The sequence below is a fragment of the Triturus cristatus genome, chromosome 7 (genome assembly GCF_964204655.1).
Source record: "Triturus cristatus chromosome 7, aTriCri1.1, whole genome shotgun sequence".
In the NCBI taxonomy this organism is placed as follows: domain Eukaryota; kingdom Metazoa; phylum Chordata; class Amphibia; order Caudata; family Salamandridae; genus Triturus; species Triturus cristatus.
In genome coordinates, this window is record NC_140590.1 from 1,188,805,547 (window position 1) to 1,188,829,278 (window position 23,732).

The 23,732-nt window shown below is 45.4% G+C and overlaps 1 protein-coding gene across 1 annotated transcript in view; it reads right to left on the minus strand.

Moving 5' to 3' along the window:
* The window catches only part of LOC146811427 (integrin alpha-X-like), a 665,400-nt gene that overhangs the window by 18,066 nt on the left and 623,602 nt on the right, over positions 1-23,732 (minus strand). Inside the window, exons 28-29 of the mRNA XM_085615067.1 lie at positions 11,813-11,905; positions 7,602-7,712 (exon numbers count right to left, since the gene is read on the minus strand). Coding sequence (XP_085471193.1) covers positions 7,602-7,712; positions 11,813-11,905 — 204 coding nt within the window. The remainder of the gene's footprint in view (positions 1-7,601; positions 7,713-11,812; positions 11,906-23,732) is intronic.

The window sequence follows — 23,732 nt, forward strand, 5'->3', positions numbered from 1 at the left end:
AGTTCAGTCGGCAGCAGCCAAACTGGCTCTTGGATGGACCAGGAGATCCTCGGCCACCGCTGCCTTGGCCGAGTTGCACTGGCTTCCCTTGAAGCAACGCATTGCCTTCAAAGCCCTTTGCTTGGTCTTCAAGGCATTATACGGTACAGGACCTAGACCTCTTCAACGTCTGTTCTCGTGGTACATCCCCACCAGAACACTTAGGTCCGCAACCGCATGCCTTGTGAAAGTACCCAGATGCAAGAAGGCCAGAATTGGGGGAAGATCCTTCAGAGTAGCTGCGGCCAAGCTTTGGAACAGTCTGCCTGCCGATATCCGCCAAATCCCTCACCTCCTACCCTTCAGGAAGCGAATCAAAACATGGCTCTTCCCCCACCCCTCAAACCCCGTCCGCCCCTAGTCACCCCTCGACAAAAATCCCAGGAGTAAGCTACCAGCGCCAGGATACCTGCCAGGTGACAGCCGCGCTCTACAAATGTTTTAAATAAAATAAAATAAATAAATAATTGTGGAGGATTTATTTCTGACCCTTTTCCAATCCAAAGGGGTACCCGGCAAGGTTGCCCACTCTCCAACCTTCAATTCCTACCAGCGATGGAACCCCTTGCTTCCCTTATCCGCCATTCAACACAGATTCAGGGCTTTCCTATAGCAGGAGGCTTATCTAAAATATACTTATATGCAGACGACATTCTCCTTACTCTAAAAGTCCTCCCTCACTCTTTGCCAACAGTGCTTGAGAGTATCGACAGGTTTGCAGCCATTTCCGGTGATAAAGTAAACTGGGACAAAAGTTAGCCTCTTCCACTCTCTTCGGGCACAACAAAATGCCCTTATACTACAAATGGAAACTGATTTTGCCAAATGGTCTCTTCTTGGTCTTTCCATGTGGGGTAGAGTCCAAGCCGTAAGGATGGTCACTTTACCTTGCTTTACCTATACTCCTGGAATGCTTCCGATTATAGTTCCTCTGTCTATATTGCGCCAAATGGATGCCCGTGTACAGGCTTTTGTTTGAGGTTATAGGCGTCCTCATTTGTCTGCTGCCAAACTAATGGCTCGTCGTTCCCATGGAGGTTTAGATTTACCATCTCTAGAACACTATTCTTTAGCTCTTCACCTCTTACAACTAGCCTATTTACTCCCAGGTATGAATGAGCCTCCACAATGGGTCACAACAGAACACTTATGGATTAACCGTGATGATGGCCTTGAATTTCTATGCAGAATCCGTAACCCACGAATGTCCCCTCCTCACCCAGTGATGCAAGCAACATATTAAACATGGCACCGAGCACATTGTCTTCTTGGGGTTACCATTCACTTGCATTCTAAAGCTCCACTTTGGAACAACGAGAGCATCCGAATAAATGGCCGTGCACCTCACTGGCCCAGTTGGAGATCAAGAGAAATTAAGATACTAGATCAAGTAATACTAGCCTTGGGCCTCAACCCTGGACATTAGAGTCTTCACCAATTTTGAACTATCTGCTAATTTGGGGATGCCACAAGGGAGTGATGTCTGGACTGTATGGTGTGTTAACTAGTCACTTATACTCACAACCACACCTTACTACCCTTCGAGAGAAATGGCAGGAGCGTATGTATATTACAATTGAAGATATCTGGCCAGACATAATAGAAGCCCTAGACAAAGGTGCAAGGGAAGCACGTTTGAAATGTTGTCATGTTTTAAAACTTTACATGATTGGTACTGGTCACCATTGAAACTACAGCGCGCAGGACTATTGCCACACTCCAACTGCTGGAGATGTACAGGAGCCAACTGGTCTGTAGAGAGACATCTCTGTTTGGCCTCTAGGCTTCACTTAGCCTCTTTCAGATTGTGCTGTTTCCTGACACTGCCGAATTTTTAATCCTTTCATTGCTGCTATCTGTCATTTAAAAAAAAAAACTACTCTGCCTCATTTTAACTTTGCTGCCACCACTATTTTGCACATTGCTGTTTGCACAGTTTTAGGCTCACCGGGGGAAGGCTCGTAGTTCGCACTTTCCCTGCGTAGCTCCTGACGATCGACCCAAGCGGACCCGGCTGTAGGCGGGCCCGCATTGCACCTGGGTTCGACGCGTCAGCTGGGGGGTGTGGCTACTCTCAATTGAAAAATGGCGTTGAGACGGCCGCGCAGCGGTCTGTAGAGAGACATCTCTGTTTGGCCTCTAGGCTTCACTTAGCCTCTTTCAGATTGTGCTGTTTCCTGACACTGCGGAATGTTTAATCCTTTCATTGCTGCTATCTGTCATTTAAAAAAAAAAACTACTCTGCCTCATTTTAACTTTGCTGCCACCACTATTTTGCACATTGCTGTTTGCACAGTTTTAGGCTCAACGGGGGAAGGCTCGTAGTTCGCATTTTCCCTGCGTAGCTCCTGACGGGCGACCCAAGCGGACCCGGCTGTAGGCGGGCCCGCATTGCACCTGGGTTCGACGCGTCAGCTGGGGGGCGTGGCTACTCTCAATTGAAAAATGGCGTTGAGACGGCCGCGCAGCGGTCTGTAGAGAGACATCTCTGTTTGGCCTCTAGGCTTCACTTAGCCTCTTTCAGATTGTGCTGTTTCCTGACACTGTGGAAGTTTTAATCCTTTAATTGATGCTATCTGTCATTTTAAAAAAAACGACTCTGCCTCATTTTAACTTTGCTGCCACCACTATTTTGCACATTGCTGTTTGCACAGTTTTAGGCTCACCGGGGGAAGGCACGTAGTTCGCACTTTCCCTGCGTAGCTCCTGACGGTCGACCCAAGCGGACCCGGCTGTAGGCGGGCCCGCATTGCACCTGGGTTCGATGCGTCAGCTGGGGGGCGTGGCTACTCTCAATTGAAAAATGGCGCTGAGACGGCCGCGCAGCGGGTGAGCGCAGCGGGCGCGCCGGCGGCGCGCCAAAGGCAAGCCCGTCTGCGCCAATCCGCGCCCGATCCACGCCCAGCGCCAGGACCCCTGCCTCTTGGCACCGGTACTCATATAGCAGATGTGAGCTGTTGGCTCTGGACAACGCCCCATGCAGGCCCCATGATTGGGATCTGTGTCGGGAGGCTTCAGGGCCAAGTTCATGTTGTGAGTGTAATGTCCAGTCCCGGAAGTATTACAGGGAGACGGGTGGCCAGACCATACCGGATAGGCAGCATGGGGGAGAGTCAGCGAATATGAATCGGGCAAGGTCCCATCTAATGATGAGGTCTCGACCACCCCAATCGCTCAGTTGTGTCTTGGTGAACGTTCGGTCGCTTCATAAACACTGCTATCAAATTCATGACTTGATTGAGAAAGAGGCGTATGATTTAATCTTTTTGACTGAAACATGGACGGACAATACATCCGGTCCGGACTGGAATATTGCTTTACCCAGTGGGTATGTGGTCGCCTCCCAGGACAGACTAGACAAGAAAGGAGGGGGAATAGCAGTTGTTCATTCTACACGGCTCAAAATTTGTGTGGAAACCCACCTTGACCTCCCCACGGAAGCATTGTTTTTCACTATTTATGTAACCAATTTGAATAAATTCCAAGGAATTCTACTTTATCGCCCGCCTGGTCCCAAGTCCACTTTCCCTGCAATGCTTATGCATTTTTTAGAATCCCGGATGGATCACCATCCTCTTATGATCCTCGGTGATTTTAATTATCACCTAGAACACATAGATCAGTCTGAGGTGGCCGTGCTAATTGACAATCTTGCAGCAATGGATTTCATTCAAATGGTCACGAGCCCCACTCATAGTTTGGGACACACATTAGACGGCATTTTTATTAATAACATGGATTTGAAGGTGGCCAAAACTTTGCCGCTTCCCTGGTCCGATCATAAGGCAGTGAACTTTACTGCCATGACCGGGATATCGGTTACTCCCCCAGGCCATAGGGCAGAGAAACATATGATCAGACCATGGTCACAGGTGACCACTGATAAGCTCCTCCCTATCCTGCGAGACTCACGTCCCTCCTACACTAATGATATCACAGAGGCGTCGCTGCTCTTTAAGGATTGGTTGACAGCGGCGGTAGAGATGGTAGCTCCTCAGAAGCTGCTTGGCTCTAGGAGAGGCAAACCATCCGCACCATGGTATAACAATGAGCTTAAGATTTTGAAGGGGGCATGTAGGAGAGCCGAGCGGTTGTGGAGAAGGGATTATAGTGTTGAGGGCAAATTACATTATAGTTCCACTCTTGTAGCTTACAGGCATGCAATAGTTGCAGCTAAAAGCGACTATTTTGCAACTAAAATTAGGAAGGCTGGCAACTCGGCCAAGGAGCTTTTCAAGACTATAACATCTCTTGCCAAACCGCCGCAGGACAACACCTACCGATCTGACCTGGAAACCTGCCAAAATCTGGCAGTATATTTCCAGGAGAAGGTACAGACTATCTACAATGAGTTCAGCAGTATGTCCCCTAGCGCAGAGTGGAGCGAGCAGAGCCAGGAACTGGGCTCTAGGGGCTCTACGGTTCTCAGAGAGTTTGCTCCGTTTACGGTGGAGGAAACTCATAGGCTGATCCTCTTAATCAATTCAGGATCACCCCTAGATCCTTGTCCGCCATCAGTTTTTCATTTGGCTGCCGATGTGATTGCAGAGGAGTTAGCTCAGCTAATTAACATAGCAATGCAGTCCGGTTGCTATCCCGCTAGCTGGACGAGGGCAATAATCAAGCCACTGCTAAAAAAACCTACACTAGACCCCCTTGTCCTAAAAAATTATCGGCCCATTGCCGCGTTGCCCATGGCGGCCAAGATTCTGGAGAAGGAGCTAAATCGCTCCTTGACGGCATATTTGGTGTCCCACGATCTGCTCGACTCTTCTCAGCATGGTTTCCGCGCCCAGCACTCCACAGAGTCAGCACTTTTGATGGCAGCGGAAAATGTTCGTACCATAGTTGATGGAGGAGGGCAGGCAGTCCTGGTGATGTTAGATCTCTCGGCTGCCTTCGATACCGTTAACTATAAGATGCTGATTCGAAGGCTCCAGGAGTTTGGTGTCCAGGGAACGGCATTGGCCCTAAAAGCCTCTTTCTTGGAGGGTAGGGAGCAGAGTCTGTCATGGGATGGGCTACAGTCCGACCCGTCTCACTTACCATGTGGAGTGCCACAGGGCTCTGCTTTATCGCCCACGCTCTTTAACATCTATGTAGCCCCTTTGGCCAGGCTCATTAGGGCGCATGGTTTCACTATCATCTCCTATGCTGATGATTCCCAGCTCATTGTGTCTGCTGGTGAAGAAGCAAAGGACACGGCTACTAAGTTCCATAGCTGCATGTCTGAAATCATGAGATGAATGCGAGAAAATTGTCTGAAAATCAATACGGAGAAAACCGAGATAATAGAGTTTGGCCGGGGACACGTGTGGAATAACTCTTGGTGGCCGGCAGAGGCCGGCGAATGCCCCTGCCCCGTATCTAAGGTCAAGAACTTGGGAGTGATGTTTGACAATCAGCTCAATTTTTCTGCCCATGTCAGTAATCTTGCCTCCTCTTGCTCTTATCTAGTCAGGACGTTGCGGAAGATCTTCCCTTTTATCGAACCTGATCTGCGCAGGAATGTGGTGGTGGCCCTAGTCCTGTCCAGAATGGACTATTGTAATGGACTATTACTAGGAATTAATAAGACCTTGATGAGGAGATTGCAGGTTCTGCAGAATGCGGCAGCCAGACTCCTGCTAGACGTTCCTAGAGATCAGTCTGTCGCCGAGGGAATTAAGGCACTGCACTGGCTCCCAGTCCAGCAGCGTATAGATTTTAAGGCCCTTTGCCTAGTACACAAGGCTGTGTTTGGGGGGGGGGGAGCCAAGGAGGTTCAGAAGCTTTTTACTCCCTATTCCCCGGGTCGAACACTTAGGTCCTCTTCTCGATGCCTTCTTAAGCTAAACCGGGTCAGGAAAGCCAGATGGGGCGGCAGAGCCTTTTCGTTTCATGCCGCCAGTCTCTGGAATAAGCTTCCTGGCTCTCTGAAACTAACAGACAGTCATCACATTTTTAGAAAACTGTTAAAAACACTGCTTTTTGATGTGACTAGGGCTTAAGATGGGGCTGTATCTCTCTACTTACCAGCGCCAAGACGCTTCGGCATTCGTTCGCGCTTAACAAATGGCTATCCTATCCTATCCTATCCTAACTGTGACCTCCCTCATATACTATGTGAATGTCCTTCTATACAGTGTTTCTGGACTCATGTGGAATACCCTGAGGGAAACAATCCCTCTCCAACTTCCTCTTACCCCTCCCATCATATTACTGCATGATCCTGGGAGTTCACATGACATTACGTCCCCACTAGGTTGTCTTTTGCATACTGCGCTCTCTACAGCCAAAATATGTATCTTAAGACATTGGCACCCTCCGTGACCATCTCCTTTCACATACCTAATACTTTATAGTTCCACATATTTTCCTCATACCCATGATTCACCCTATTTATCTCATCTTCTGATTAGGAGCATTGACAGTTCTGAGTCACTATATATACTATACATAATTTTTCTTGCTTCTGACATTTTCTCCTTGTCTTATACTAGACTTTTTCTCTTCCCTTTCTTCCTTCTATTCTATGTAGTTTTTCTTTTTAATAGCATATTAATATTTGTATTATCAATAGACTTCTATGAGTCCATAACGATGTGCAGTACATATATTTGTATGTTTAACCCTAACATTTTAATAAAGAAATACGACACAAAAACAAAACGTTTACACCATCTAAGAACACTGTTTTCCTTATGTATGAGTTGTTTATTATATATGACGCTGTAAAATGTTTATAAATGTTGGTTAACATTCAAAGCATGAAATATAAAAAATCCAATCCTGTCGTGGAACTTAAAAGAATGCATTGCAAAATATTGTATAGTAGATGCTTTTGACAAAGCGCCTGTATTTTGTTGCATTTTAAGAAAGCCTGCTCACACATCACGTTACCATGGCATCAACGCAGAGTAAATTAATGTTCAATTGCTTTTACTGTATAGCGCTGTTACTTGATTTTATGGGAGGCTTAGATATCCAAGTAGTAAAACCATTAATCAGAAATTGAAATGTCATTGTGCTAGCAAAGTAAATACTTGACAAACACAAACTGGATCTCAACTAGGCCTGGGTGGTAAATTCTGTTCCGCTCGCGGAATTTGCGGAATTTGGGTAATTTCGCCTTCCGAGGAGAACGCAGAATTGCCCAAAATTCTGTGTTCCGAGGCTTTGCGGAATTTTTTGCTTGTTTGCGTTCTCAAAATGTGTGTTCGCAAGATATTTCCCCCCCGAGCACGCAAACAGCGATCGCGAGCAGGAAAACAGCATCGCGAACAAGCAATTCCGTGTGTTCGCGGAATTTCTGCATGTTCGCTGAGATTTTTTACCATTTCGCGGAGCTTTGCGTAGCGCGACTACGCAAATTCCGCCAATCCCTAATCTCAACTTCAAAGTACAAGTCATGTGGCATCTGCAGGTAACACAGGGACTACCTGACGCAATCACTAAAGTCTAGGGAGACAATGTAACCATCCTCGAAATGCCAGGCCAGCGAGACCTAAAAAGGAGAGATGATCGCAGAACAGTGGACATAGGAGTCGAAAAGGTAATTACGGAACCCCCCACTTACTCACCTTATAAAGACCAGCAGAGATAAGGGCCAGCAGCACTAGCCCCCCAATGCAGCTGCCTAGGAGGATTGGCAGGTAATTGTATTCATCATAAACCTCGATGAGGGTCGCCATCTGTGTAGGACGGACACAAGAATGAAAGAGATGAGTGGAGATCATGGGGTTGTGAACAGTGGCAAATAAAGGGGAAAGACATAGAGGGGACAAGGTGCCAGGCGTAGCGATGAATAAGCAGAGTGGGCTGGGGGCACTTGGGGAGAGACTGGGCTGAAAACAAATGGAAGTAAAAGAGTGGCATAGGTGAGAGGTAATGACAGGAGTGAGGCACTGCAGGGTGGAGAGAGCTAAGATAGGCCCGAAGTGTACGGGACAAGTACATTTTAAGGTCAGGCAGATTAGAAATTAGTAATTTACAGGATATGAGATAAAGGGTGAAGTGCAGAGGGCGAGGCACGCGTGATAGATGCAAAGGCAACAGTGTAAGATAGAAAGACGAGACGAAGTGAGACACAGGGGTTGACACAGGGGTGAGCAAATTAATGGAATACAATGCACAAGACAACAGGTGGATGTGCACACATTGAAAGACAGGTAACAAAACACAAGTGTCAGACAAGGTGAGCAGTGGAATCCGGTTCAAGAGTTGGGTAGAGGAGTTGGGCTAGACGCAGGGCTGAAAGACAGGGTAAGACACAAAATGAGAGAGAGGAAGAGTTATACAGAAAAATGTGGGATGGTATGGGATGGACTGATACACCAGGATCGTGACTAGGTAGGGAGACACGGCAAAACATGGCTGAGACGCAGATAACATAAAAATGGTTGAGATCCAAGTGAGGCACAAGCTGACATAAATTAGGTGAGACAAAGGACATGATATACAAGGGATGAGGCACTGTGGCTGAGGTACAAGGGAGAGACCAAAGAGAGAGACGAGAGTGACATGGGGCTAAGATACATGATGTGAGATAACAGTGCATTGAGACAATGAGTGAGTCATGTGGTGAGACACCAGCTCAAGTACAGTGATAAAACACACAAGAGAACAAAAAGTAAACCAGAGAAGCTGAGAGGCAGAATGAGGTACTGGGGCAGTGCTTAATTTGTGCTGGTGGTTGCAGGTGAGGACACTCAGAACTAATTTGGGGACTGGAACATCTGTATTATCATCAGGCTTTCACTCCAAACTAGAGAGAGAAAGGCAAAAAGGGAGAAAGAAGGGGAAGAGAAAGATGAGAAAATAGTGACAGAGGGAGTAAACAGTGATGAAAAAGAGCCTGCACGAGTGAGATATATGTGCAGAAAGTGCATGGTGGTGGATGAAAGAGACAATCTAGAAGAATATAGACTACAGAGCCTTAGAATTTTGCATTCCCGACATTCAACAGAGCTGACCACAGGCTTCTGAGAAAAGCTTTGGCCACAGCACTTATTTTTCTTTTTTTTTTACAAATTATGCACTGGCGGGGACGAAACACAGGGGTAGGGGGAAAAGATCTAAAAGATGAGCCTGAGCTTTGGAGTCGAAGAGACCCAAGGTGTGAAACAAGGAATGTGAAGCTTGAGGAGTGAGACACAAGGATTGAGACAGGTGGGGAGTGGTAAGAAAGTTGCAGTTACACAATCTCCATTCCTCCTTTAGTATCTTCACTTACTCCTTCTGACGTAGGCATTTCTCAGGTCATCACCATCGCTCTACTTCTAGTCAACGCTTACCCCAGACCCTTCTCTGACATCATCAAACCGTACAATCCCATCTGCTACAACTACAGAGAAATGGTAAGAGGGCTAAGGAGAAGCCAAATATGAACTGGAAGAAACTCATGCGTGGCTTTCATAAACATAGGACCCGATTCACAAAGGATTAAAAAGGACGAAAGTCTAATTTTACGACATTTGGTATTCACAAAGGGCATTTACTACTCGTAAATGCCCTTTGTGTATACCAAAAGTCTTAAAGTTCAACTTTTGGTATTCACAAAGGGCATTTACAACTCGCAAATGCCCTTTGTGTATACCGAAAGTCATATAGTTCAACTTTTGGTATTCACAAAGGGCAATCAAAACAAAATCAATGCTGCACCTCTGCTTCATGGACTTCAAAGCAGCGCTGGATTTCTTCCCCAGAAACAACTTGTGGCGAGAAATATTCTGCCACTTCTGCTGAAGAGTATGTATCACATTTCTACTCCAACCCTTGGCATCAAGTCAAAATCGTAGATGGAAGTTCGCTTACAGTTAAAATTAAAACATGGACAGGATTAAAACAAGACTGTGCGTTAGCCCCACAACTGTTTAACATTGGCGGATCTTCTATTGGACCTGGACAAGGTAAATGCACATGCTTCAAAACCCACTGGTAAACAGATGTTGCCTACTCTATGCAGATGATGCTCTCTTGGTATTAAAAGCCTGGGTAGAGCAACAACATCTTTTAGATCAACCGTATAACTATGCTAAGTCCAACGGGCTAACTATTAACCTGGAGAACACAAAAATCATGATAATTGAAATGAAGAATAAGAAGCTAGGATACTGGCATCTGAATTGTCTTCCAATTAAAAAAGCATCTGGGTAAAAGTACTTGTGGGTGGCTATCGACAATCATGGAACTTTATCTCCCCCATAAACAACTCATTAAAACTAAGGCCTCCTCCGTTCTCCATGCGTTTTTTAAAACACCCTAAAACCTCTGGGGTCTTACCCATGAACGTATGATGAAAGTCATATGCGTCAAGCTTCTCCCCACCTTAGCTTATGGGACTGAAGTCATGCTTGGAAGTGACTCTAGACTTTTGGACAAACTTTCAACTAGCACTTACAGAGTAATGTTTGACCTACCAAAGCATGGCTCTCCAGCCCAAATCCATCTAGAAAACAGCCTAACCAACCAAGTACTGGAAAGACAAGGAGCTGTTGTAAAAACATGCTTCAAGCTAAGAGCTGCAAAGGAAGACCCGCTGGAACACCAACTATGGCTAGAGATTTCAAAAGCAAGTAAGAAATGTAGAGCTGTGAGCTTTTTTTAGGTCTGTCGGTGCAAAAACTTGCTGATAATGGACTCATGGTCAGCCCCAGTCATCCTCACAACAATCAAAAGATTTGTTTTAAAAAACACGTGGCAGAAATCAAGTCTGGGAAGACAAACTGAAACTAGCAAACTGTGCACATACCTGGCAGATGTTAAACAACTACGAGAAGCCAGGCCCACAACCAACCAACCAATCCTGAGCCTTTGAATATCAAAAAAGTTCAAGTAGAAATGGTTGCAGTATCGGCAACTTCACAGACAAGTAGTTTTTTGTTGTAAAAGCACCCTCATGCCATGCTTTCACTTTGATAGTGGCCGCCCCCTTTCTTTAGACAAGGCTCGCTGTAACCTGAATACGGCGGGCAGCGTTTAGTGAAAGGGGCGCGGCCACCATTGAAGTGGTCTCACATTTGCGAGAGTTTGAGCTATTGGCATTAGAAATGACGATGCCTTTTATATATGTGTTGGTTTGCAAAACACATAAATAAAAGGCATTGTCAATTACAATGCCAATAGCTTAAACTCTTGCAAATGCTAGACCTATCGCACTGCAAATGATCATTTCTTACGTGGTCCAGCTTCATTTTTTAATTCTCTATAGTCTCTGTGCACGATCTTTGTTCAGATAGCTATTGCTTCTTCAAAAAAGCAAACTATCACCAAAATGATCAATGAGAGATGTTTTGGGCTGAGGAAAAATGCTAGATGCTGGAGATACATGCTAAATGTACGAAGAGCTACACTTTGATAGATAGACTCAAACTCCCACAAATGTTCTACTATCAGTTTTATGTTTTTATGTATTTGTTTAGGTACGTTTGTATTTTGAGGAGTTTTGCAGTTCCAAGACTACTACTGATAGCTTTTCAGGGGCCACAGCAGCTGGTACAGGTGCTGAGTGAATGAGGAGGCTGCAAGTGACCAGTAATGGGGTATAGCCGGTACCGGTGGAGTTGGATACGCCACAGAAAGCTCTGAGACTTTAGGGTATTGACTGATAAATAATGTGTTGTGGTTGTTCAGTCTTTTATCTCATCTTGTGGTTGGTCAGTCTTTTCTCTAATGTTGCTTGTTTTATTTCCGCCTATCTTACTATCTTTCTCACGTGTTCTTATATTTTTCCTTTTCTCTCCTTATCCCCCGATCGGTGTCCCATGTTGTGCTTTGTATTCATGGCAATTACCTTTGCCTCCAGGAAGCTGTTACTTGGATGATATTTCACTCTGTCAAAGGTGATCTCAGCTGCACTGACAAGAGAAAACTTCCTCTGGGGCCCCTGAGGTGAAGAATCAAGATATCATGTTAGCATGTGGCTTCAGTGAGAGGAGGACACCACTCACTGGTACAGGGTACCGCCTCCCACCACCATATACACTCAAGAGTCATTTCACTGTTTAAAATATTCCACCTAATTTCCAGTATAGAAATCCTTATACTGACCAAACCAAGTGAACATGCAAAAAAAAGAAACAGCAAGCCAGAACCAAGATCGCATCTACCTCCTTATCACCAGTACATTTGAAATCCAATATGAAAAAGAAATGTTGTGTGCACAGTCACTGCACTCGCTGTTTCAAGAGGTGCGACCACCACAAGGGTCGGAAAACTTCAACCAATGTATGTGACGTGCATCACACAGTTATTATTCACAAATATTGATCCAATCCCATCTTGTATTGTTCAAAGTATTCTTTATTCTTCTTGCAAAAGAAGCAGAACAGCCAACGCATTTCGTACACTACGGGGCCGATTCTGATTCTGGCCGCAAAACAAACCGACCGACACGGACCCGGACTGAATACCAACAAATAGACTAGCGCCGTACGACCCGTGCAGTACGATGCAACGCAAGTGAATTACAACCGACACATACGGAATACAAGCCGTATGACCGAGCCGGAGGGAAAATAGTGATCCAGCCGGAAAACCGACGCGAGTTTCACCGACTGACACGAACCTGGAATGAACCCGACCGACCCGTACCCGCGATGTACGATTAGCGCAGTACGATGCAATGTGTGTAAAACTATACCGACCCGCACAGAGACCAAGCCGCACAACCGACCCGCACAGACAACCCGGCACACAAGCAATAGAGACCGCCGCGAACGATGCGTACCAAACACAGAAGACAGGCAGCATGAACGAGGCGGAGAAGCCCGCACGAGACAACAGCAGCATCCTTTTCCGTCACATGAACGTCTCCTTCATGCCTACAAAACACAAAGGAAAAAACACAAAAAAAGGACAAAACAAGCAATGACTAAGCCAATAAATACCCCCAAAACATTAATTGGACAAAGACACACCCACAACTACAACTATATAAAGGACTTCAATCCCTACCATCATCCCTTGCAAACAGGAGACACAGCCAGCAGCAAACACCAGTACACAGCAACCACAGACACATTCACAACTCACCCATCACACAACTCACACACCATCAGAACCTCATACAAAAGCACACACATACACACAGCAAAACCAACACCAACCCAACATCACTTGCACCCTCTCACACACATCCCCCACCACCACCACTCATCACCATGCCTCCAAAGAAGAATCCAAAGTTCACAGATAGTGAGTTAGAAGTGCTGGTAGACGAGATCATCAGAGTTGAGCCACATTTGTTTGGTACATCGGTTCAAAGGACCCCTATCTCACAGAAAACCAAGATGTGGGCGAGGATTGTGGACAAAGTGAACGCACAAGCACCAACGTTGCGCACAAAGGACGATATCCAGAACAGGTGGTATGACGTGTGCAGGAGGGTCAAGAAACTCATCGAGAAGGATCACGCCTTGAGTCAGCGCACCGGCGGTGGCCCTCCTGCCAAACCAGTCTACTTCAGGACCTGGGAGGAGAAGGTGCGGGACATCCTACAACCAGAGAGCGTCCATGGCCTAACAGACATTCCAGAGACTGGTAAGTTCACAAACAACATACCCAAGATTGTGTGGCAAGGGGACAGTGAAACCATGCACCCCAAACAAAGCTACACTAACCAATAGATAATCAACCCAAGATGTGTATGCCAGTCACACAAACACAATACCTGCCATCTCATAGTGACTGGGGACTGTGTCCACATGAGTGCCATGGTGTGCAATGGGCCAATCATCTGGCTGTGTCACCCAACCTATGTGCTGCTGCAACGTTCAAAAAACACACCCCAGTGACAATTGAGGCCTGATGTATCCCAGGCATCACAGATCTTTGCCATGCAGAAACCCACAACACAGCAATGGACATGGCGTAGCACGTACACACCACAAGGCAAGCGTAAGTCCCACAGGTAATGGCCACTGTTGTTCATGCCGGCCCTACATGTACGTCTCTTAGACACACACACCATCAAGGTTGATGCATATACCACATGGATGTGGAGACTGTCACCCATTGGTAACATGTGATCAGACACATCTGAGACACAACATGCACACAGACTGTGGGTGCACATCAGTATTGGGGCTACAGGTCTCACTGTGACGTACATGCCATCATCCCCAGGACTCAGGGTGTATGTGACATGTCTTAAACATATCCAACCTGACACTGTGACCTTCACTCATGCTCATTACTGTCCAATTGCACATCACAGTGCTAATGTGCACAACACACAAAGGACTCTGCCCCCATGTACAAGATAACAGCGTGGGAGTGGCTGCACAAAGTGCCAGACAAAAAAAACACGTGGCCCCCTCAAACACCCAGGGAATGCAGCCTCACATGCCATGGGACACTGTGTGGCCAATGCTATAGTGTGGCAGGTGTGTGCAGGTGTCCATGGCCAGTATATGTGTGTTGCATCCGTCTAATAGTCACACTAATGAGGTCCGACGCGGGTAACAATACGTACGCATTGCACGGTTCATGACCGAGCTGTGCGTACGCTTTGTCATTGAATGCAATGAGGTCCGACGCGGGTGACTATGCGTACGCATTGCACGGTTCATGACCGAGCTGTGCGTACGCTTTGTCATTGAATGCAATGAGGTCCGATGCGGGTGACAATGCTTATGCATTGCGCGGTTCATGACCGAGCTGTGCGTACGCTTTGTCATTGAATGCAATGAGGTCCGACGCGGGTGACAATGCGTACGCATTGCACGGTTCATGACCGAGCTGTGCGTACGCTTTGTCATTGAATGCAATGAGGTCTGACGCGGGTGACAATGCGTACGCATTGCACGGGTCATGACCGAGCTGTGTGCACGCTTTGTCACTGAATGCAATGAGGTCCGACGCGGGTGACAATGCGTATGCATTGCACGGGTCATGTCTGAGCCGTGCGTACGCCTTGTTATTGAATGCAATGAGGTCCGACGCGGGTGACAATGCGTACGCATTGCACGGGTCATGTCTGAGCCGTGTGTATGCCTTGTCATTGAATCCAATGAGGTCCGACGCGGGTGACTATCATGCATACGGGTCGGACAGGCATGGTCCGAGACAGGCGTACGCCTTGGCCATTGAATCGTATGGAGACGGGTGCATGTGTATATTCAAAATACGCGTTGTACAGTCAGTTGAACAAGCCGGGCGCACCCATTGGCTCAGGACTGTCATGGAGAAGGATGCGGATTCAAAACTTGTACCAGTTGTGCACTGGAAATTCAGTTGGATGCTTACAACAATGTTGCAATTTCAAGTGTTCCATGAAGGTGAAGATTTGAACGATGCGGAAGGCGTGGACGAGTCGTACTTTTAAATGGATTGGCCAGATTCATAGAATGCAACCGTGTTGGACCTATCACTTGGGACACATGGCACAGAGTCTGCCTCTGCAGCACAGATATAAGGCTGGATGGCCCCCAGGGAGCACAATTGCCTGCACTACATGCTACTGGACCACATCCCTGCTACCACTGCTGCTCTCTATGCATCCTCTGGCTCCTGCTATGGCACGTACACTGGAGAGGGCCCCAGCCTTCACTGAGGAGGAGAACCAGGCCCTGCTGGACGGGCTCCTTCCAGAGTACAGAAAGCTCTATGGGACATCAGGGGAGCAGGTGAGTGTGCTGTCCACTGCCTTCCTAATTATGCATGTTGTCTGACTAGCAGTACTAGCAGTGTGTACACCAGTGGCAAGCATTCTCACTGACTACTTTCATCCATCAAAGTGTGTAGCTACATGTAATGAATAGTTTTCCTGCTGCTAAAGTGCATTATTGCAAGCTTAAACTATCCAGGCACTGTTAACATTTCAGACATGCATGTGAGTTTTCATTCCCCATGGTTGCACTACCTGTGTAATTTATTTCCCTTTGTGATGATGACATGTATATCCAATTGTGTGCTGCACAAATCTGGGTCATGTTTGTTAATGTACTTTTCACTTTGTTATCCTCACAGGTTGATGCCCACCAGAAGCAGGAGATCTGGCTGACCATCGCCCGGGCTGTTCGTTCTGTGGGGGTCTACAACCGCTGGATCCACAACTGCCAGAAGAGGTGTCAGGACCTTCGGGGCTGGACCCGGAGGATAGCTAGAGTCCAGCTGAAGCTGTCACCTCCACGCAGGAGGGGCGGACACCGGACCCTGACTCCCCACATGCTCCAGATACTGGTGGTGGTCTTCCCGGAGCTGGATAGGCAGCTGAAGGCCAGACAGCAGCAGGAAGGGGGTAAGTCCATGGCTGATGTGTGTACTATGTCTGACATGCAAATAGCAGTCTTTTGTCCGGGTCACACTTCCACATTACGTAGGTCTTGTAGTCTCAAAATCAGGTCCCTCATCTGTGTGATGCACCCTCCTCATCTGTTCCACAGGTGTGGCCCCTACAGTCTTTTGCTTGTGTCACTAGGGAACTGTGTCCCTGCAGTCAGCTATGTATCAGGTACCAGTCAGCATCAGTTCCCGTGACTCTGTTGTGTGTTTCATGGGTGGTTCAATTGTTTACACAATGCCTGAGATCTGACATGTGAACTGTGTGTGCCCTTATGAAGTGTACCAATTGCTGGTCTGACTCGCAATATATTTCTGGGGTATTCAAAATAAAACCATGCAGCAGGGGACTCCAATTTTTGGGCATCAGGAGTATGTATATCAAGTACGCCACAATTGCTTAGCCACCTGACTACTGTCCGGGGCAAAACACTGTTTCACTTAGTCCTGCCCAGTCATGCCCCCTCATGGGCATTCAGAAGCACTCTGTAATCCCACTCCTGTGTATGAAATTGCAGGTTGTGCTTCGTGACATGTGCCCTCAGGTGTGTGCCTCTGTGTCATTAGGGTGTGGCTTGTTGCTACGTACAACTGGGGTGTCCATGATTCAGAGGGTCAGCATGACATCTGCAATGTGACTGTGGGAGACAAGACCTGTGTGACATATAGGTGTGTGATCATCTGACAGCGCACAATGGTGTATGCAACTCTGTCCCTCATGCAGCTGGGTTATATGCATTGCAGACTGTGATGTGTTAATGTACATGGATTTGTGTTTGCTGAGACTCATATGAATGATTTGCATGATGTGGGGTCTTCTGGGTCCTGGAAATGTTGTTTGCATGGGATAGGCAAGTGTGCCGGTCATCTGCAGAGTCAGATTTACCCCTGAGCTAGGAATGTGAGTCAGTGCATATTGTTGTTGTCTGGATGCCCTGCCCCTGTGACAGGAGACAGTGCTGACTGACTTTCAGGGCATCCCAGTGCCATGGCATTGAACTTGCTATGAGTGAGCCTGCGTTGTGCTCAAGTGTGCACCATGCACCCCATTGTGGCCTTGCCCATCAGGACACGAGTACATCATAGTGTGTGTTGCTGGCATGCATCCCAAGCATGTGAACTTAGTCTCTGAACATCCCTTCGTCCGGACACCTGTATTGAGTCAGTCGCAAGAGATGTGCTGTGGGGAATGTCTGACAGAATATCGACGGACAGAAAATCGACCTACAAAAATATCGATGACAAGAATATCCAGATCCTATCTACAACATGGTAAGTACAAAAATATCGAAAATAAAATATAGAATGTCAAAAATATCGTTATTAAAAATATAAAGTATTTTTTAGTTTAAAAAAATATGTAAAATAAACCAAATAATACTTATAAATAAAATAAACATAATTAAATATATTTTATAATGTTAAAATTAATAATTAATATATATATAATGTAATAAAACATTAATTAAACATATACATATAATATATAATATATATACTTACTTAATAATACATTTTAATAATTGTTTTAATAACTTATAACTTGTTAAAAATTATTATAAATTAAAAATACATCATACACATAAAACAATAACATGAATAAAAATTAAATAATTATATATAACACATTAAAAAAACTTACATTTAATTTGAATATTGTTAAAATTAATTATATATTACATTAGCTAAAATAATACAAAAAATATTAAATAGCACCGACAATAAAACTACTACTCCAGCTAAAAAAAAAAACAGTAAAGAAAATGTTGGATAGCGTAGAGCTAAAAATTACTATTTCCACTCCAGGGAGTGTAACAATAGGGAAAGTGTTGGATAACGTACAGGTATAAATTACTATACCCACTGCAGGGAGTGCAACAGTAAGGAAAGTGTTGGATAGCGTAGGGGTAAAAATGACTATTCCAACTCCAAAGAGTGCAACAGTAGGGAAAGTGTTGGATAGCATAAGGGTAAAAATTACTATTCCCACTCCAGAGAGTGCAACAGTAGGGAAAGTGTTGGATAGCGTAGGGGTAAAAATTACTATTCCAACTCCACAGAGTGCAACAGTAGGGAAAGTGTTGGATAGCGTAGGGGTAAAAATTACTATTCCCACTCCAGAGAGTGCAACAGTAGGGAAAGTGTTGGATAGCGTAGGGGTAAAAATTACTCTTCCCACTCCAGAGAGTGCAACAGTAGGGAAAGTGTTGGATAGCGTAGGGGTAAAAATTACTATTCCAACTCCACAGAGTGCAACAGTAGGGAAAGTGTTGGATAGTGTAGGGGTAAAAATTACTATTCCCACTCCAGAGAGTGCAACAGTAGGGAAAGTGTTGGATAGTGTAGGGGTAAAAATTACTATTCCCACTCCAGAGAGTGCAACAGCAGGGAAAGTGTTGGATAGCGTAGGGGTACAAATTACTATTCCAACTCCAGAGAGTGCAACAGTAGGGAAAGTGTTGGATAGCGTAGGGGTACAAATTACTATTTCAACTCCAGAGAGTGCAACAGTAGGGAAAGTGTTGGATAGCGTAGGGGTAAAAATTACTATTCCCACTCCAGAGAGTGCAACAGTAGGGAAAGTGTTGGATAGTGTAGTGGTAAAAATTACCATTCCAACTCCACAGAGTGCAACAGTAGGGAAAGTGTTGGATAGCGAAGGGGTAAAAATTACTATTCCAACTCCAGAGAGTGCAACAGAAGGGAAAGTGTTGGATAGCGTAGGGGTAAAAATTACTATTCCAACTCCAGAGAATGCAACAGTACGGAAAGTGTCGGATAGCGTAGGGATAAAATTTACTATTCCAACTCCAGAGGGTGCAACAGTAGGGAAAGTGTTGGATAGCGTAGAAGTTAAAAATAACATAGTTATAAATAAAATATTTATTTAAAATAATTAGTGATTTAATTATTAAATAACTCAAAATGATTTACAAATACCAATAAATAATTATTACAAACATAACTACCAAAGAATAATTAATTAACAATACATTAACAATAAATACCAATAAATAATAATTAATAAATATTAATTACCAAATAATAAATATTAAACAATAAAATATTTTTCATAACCAAAAACATATGAATTATTAAAAAGTAAATACCAATTAAAATATATTTAACAATTTTAAAAAATATATATCGCAAAATAATAATTATGAAACATTAATTACCAATTAAAAAATATTGAACTATTAAATATTTTTCATACGCCAAAATAATAAATATTACACATTAATTACCAATTAATAATTACTTATTAATATATTAATTAGAAATATCAATGCATAATATTTAATTATATTTAATTCACAATTAATGATTAATCAACAATTAATTATTTTTCATAACCAAAATATTATAATTTAAAATATTTACCAATTAATAATTATTGTTCAATTAATTAATTATCAATACCCAACAACTAATTTAATAATTACTTAATTAGATTTCAATTACTTCCAACACTATTCCCCTATAAACGCACGACACACTCCACTAATAAAATAATACACTTAACATAATTATCAATTAGTCAACTAATTAAAACTAATTGCCAATTAATAAAAATTAATTACCAATAATACTTAATTAACAATAATATAATTATCAATACCAATAAATGAAAATAAATTATTAATTAATTACAATTAAATTACTTCCCACCCTATTCCCCTATAAACCCACAACCCGCTACAGAATTTAAACGCAAAAATGTATTAAAATCAATTTATAATTCCTAAAAATGTATAATTAATTCCATATAATTAAATTACTTCCCACCCTATTCCCCTATAAACCCACAACCCGCTACAGAACTTAAACGCAAAAATTAATTAAAATTAATTTATAATTCCTAAAAATGTATAATTAATTCCATATAATTAAATTACTTCCCACCCTATTCCCCTATAAACCCACAACCCGCTACGGTACTAAAACACAAAATTGACTTAAAAAACCATTGTTAACATATAAAAATTGTATACATATATGTTAAAACCAGTAGAACACTTAACTAAAAACATATAACACATACATATTAAATACATAATAAAATACATAACAATAATATAAATATCGATATTAGTAACATCAATATCAGTAAAATCGATATATTTGATGTCGATATTACTAACTTCGATATTACTAACATCGATATTAAAATACTTACCTTAGGATCGATATTCTGTCCATAGATATTATTGACATCGATATTCTGCCCCTTCGATATTTAAAACTCGATATTAGTGTAGGTAGATATTTTAGTTTCGATATTTTGGCTGCTCACCGCTGTGGGTCTAGTGACATACTCCTACATGTTCACTTGCATGTACAACTAATGTGTGGGTGGTGCATGTTGGCACATTGGTGTGTTAGCATCCAACATGCAACGGACATATGTGTGAAAGTCAAGGAGGGATATGTGTGCCATGGTTGATGTTGAGAATGACATTTGTCTCATCCTAAACAGTGTTGGCACTTTGAGCTGTGTTCAGCTGATGATGCCAGGGCTTGCCCTGTGATGTGATGTACTCACTGTGGTGTGTGCAGTTGAAGCAGGTGACTGATGTTGTTCTGTTACTTCCTATTCCTATCCAGATACATCCACGGCCACAGGAGGGGACAGCTCCACGGACCAGGAGGAGCCACAGAGCCTTACAGGGACAGAAGGAGAGGAGTCAGGTGGACCCAGTGGCATAGAGGGCGAGTTGAGCCACACAGAGGAGTCCTCAGCACCATCCACCCCAGCTGAAGGCCACAGCAGCTCTGAGGATGACTCCCCTGTGGAGGCGGGTGTCAGCAGCCACCAAACACCAGCTAGTGAGGCTGTCTCCGCCACCGCCACCTCCACCACCACCACCACCACCACCCCCTCCCATCGACTCCCATCCCAGAGGTCCCTGTGGGCTCCCGTGTTCGTGAGCATGTCTCCTTTGTGCCAGGCACCGCACCCCCTGCCCCTGTGTCCCCTGCTGCCCTGAGTGAGGAGTCTGTGGACTTACTTAGACAGATGCATGTAGGGCAGACGTCGATGCTGAAGGTCCTCCATGCACACACAGGTCTGTTGACACAACTGGTGTCATTCATGGAGGGCATTTCCTCGGGCATGTCTGCCCTACAGAGGACCAACCAGTCCGTGGCCTCCTCCCTGACGGCAGCAGTGTCCCTCCTCCAACAGTCCCACACCCCTCCTACCCCTGCACCACCCACGATTCCTAGCACACTACCTGTCCAAAGCACAGAAACCCCCAAACCAAGGGCTAGACGTGAACACAAGCAATCGCAGGGGACTGATTCCACACTCACTGGGGCTGGTTTGCTGACACACACCACACAGTCATCCACAACCACTCCACAGTCCTCCGAGACCTCTCCCTCCCAGCCCCCTTCCCTTGCCTCACATGCAACCCCATCCCCCCAGAAGCTCTTCCTCTGTGACCTTGGCCTCTTCCCCTCTGACCCAGCAGATCCTGATTACAAGGGGAAGAGGAAGTCCCCACACACAGACGGGAGTGCCCCTCACACCCGGACACCCTCCCCCAGGCACAGTCAGACCGAGACACCCACCCGCAAGTCCCCCCGGAGCAGGAAGAGCAAGTACCCCCCACCAGCACGCACCTCCAAGTCAAAGTCTCCGTCCTCCATCCCCAAGGCCACCACTCCAGAGGTTCCCCCGCCACTCCCTACCCCGGGTTCCCCCACACACAGATACACCATCCCCAAAATGCTAAGGCCATCCCCCCAGCACTTGCTCCTCCACACCTGGGCATACAGTTGGTGCCACTGATGTGGGGACCGTGTCCCCACCCCCTGCCCTGCATACCTCACCTGTCCCCCATTCCGCTCCCATGGATGTAGGCACTGCTTTGGAGTCCACGACCACCCCGTCTGACTTGGGCACTGCAGTGGTGGGCCAATCCACTCCATCTGACCTGCCCACTGGAGTTGTGCCGGCACCCACCCCATCTGACTTGTGCCCCACAGTTGTGACAGCACCCACCACTTCAGTCATCTCCACTGCAGTTGCAAGTGTCTCGCCTGCATCCCCCACCTCTTCACTGCCTCCTTCTGCTGCGCCCTGATCCTGTCCCTGCAGTGCCTGACCTGCCCCCATGTATGCCACTCTGAGGGAATGACCCCGGTCCTTAGCAGTGCAGGCAAGCAAGGTGTGACAGTTGTCACTCTAGTTCACTCCTTGTCATTTGGACATGGACTGGCCATTGGCCTTTTGTTGGAACAGACGTTTCACTTTTCATATGCTGAATAAAGCTTTTTACTTTGTCCCTGTGAACTTGATTTAGCTGTACATCATTTTGATGTTGTTTTACATGCCCTTGCACCTGTAATGCTTGGTTTACAATGTTGCATACTGATGTGTTGATGTGAGGTACTCCCTGTGGTCCATGAGATATGTACCCAATTCTGGTGGGTATCCATGTCATCCTTTGCAGCTACCTGGGTGTGTCTGGATCAACTATTTGTGTACATCTCTCTGTGAGGATTTCATTGCCATGGTCACATCTGTGGCTTGCACCCCTGCACATATGATGTGCTTACCATTGTCCAAAATGTCACTTCAACATACTTCGTGCTCATCACTACTGGCCCTACAGGTGTGGGCATCATTGTAATAGGAGCAACTGGGTCCTCTGTGCAACTTGCTAGACATATGTTTGGGGTATGTGCAGCTGACTTAGGGGAGACTCCCATACCCAGGCTGTTGTGACCAGAGCCTTCATTGTGTGGTAACTGATGGCTGACTGACCAAGTGTTCTGCAGACTTAAGTGGGACTTGCGGTGAATATGTTTGGCACAGCTGGCCTCCCACAGGAGTTGTGTCCCCTCAAGTTAGTGTGTTGTCCAGTGACATGGCCTGGGCCCATGGTGTGTGTTGTATGTGCATGCGTGTGTGTCCACATCCCTGTTCATACACAGACAGTGTTCCCTTGATATTTTCCTGTTTTTGATGCTTGCTGAGTGGTACTGGGTTAATCCCACTACTTTTCCAATGGGCTACCAGATGTGTGGGTGAATGACTCACTACTGTTAATTGGTGTATCAACATTGTGATTTGTCAGTTCTGAGTGTTGATGATGTTGTCAGACACAGATGGGACACAGTCAGGGTTCCTCAAGGCACTTGTTTGTTCACAATATCATGTAGTTGTCTCTAGGTGGTAGTTTTCAGTGATTGAGACATTTGTATGTGTGTGTGACTGCTCCCACTTGTCGGGTTCATGGCAGCGATGCTGGCAGGTGTCAGCATGGGTGCCTTGTGTTCCTCCTCAGCATCTGCATAGTCCTGGGACTGTGGCAGGGATTCTGAAGGTCACATGACCTTTGAGGTCATGGCCATGTACCGTATACTGTGCAGTGTGTCTGTCATTCCCCAGGGTTGTAAACAGTCCTTGTGTGATGTGT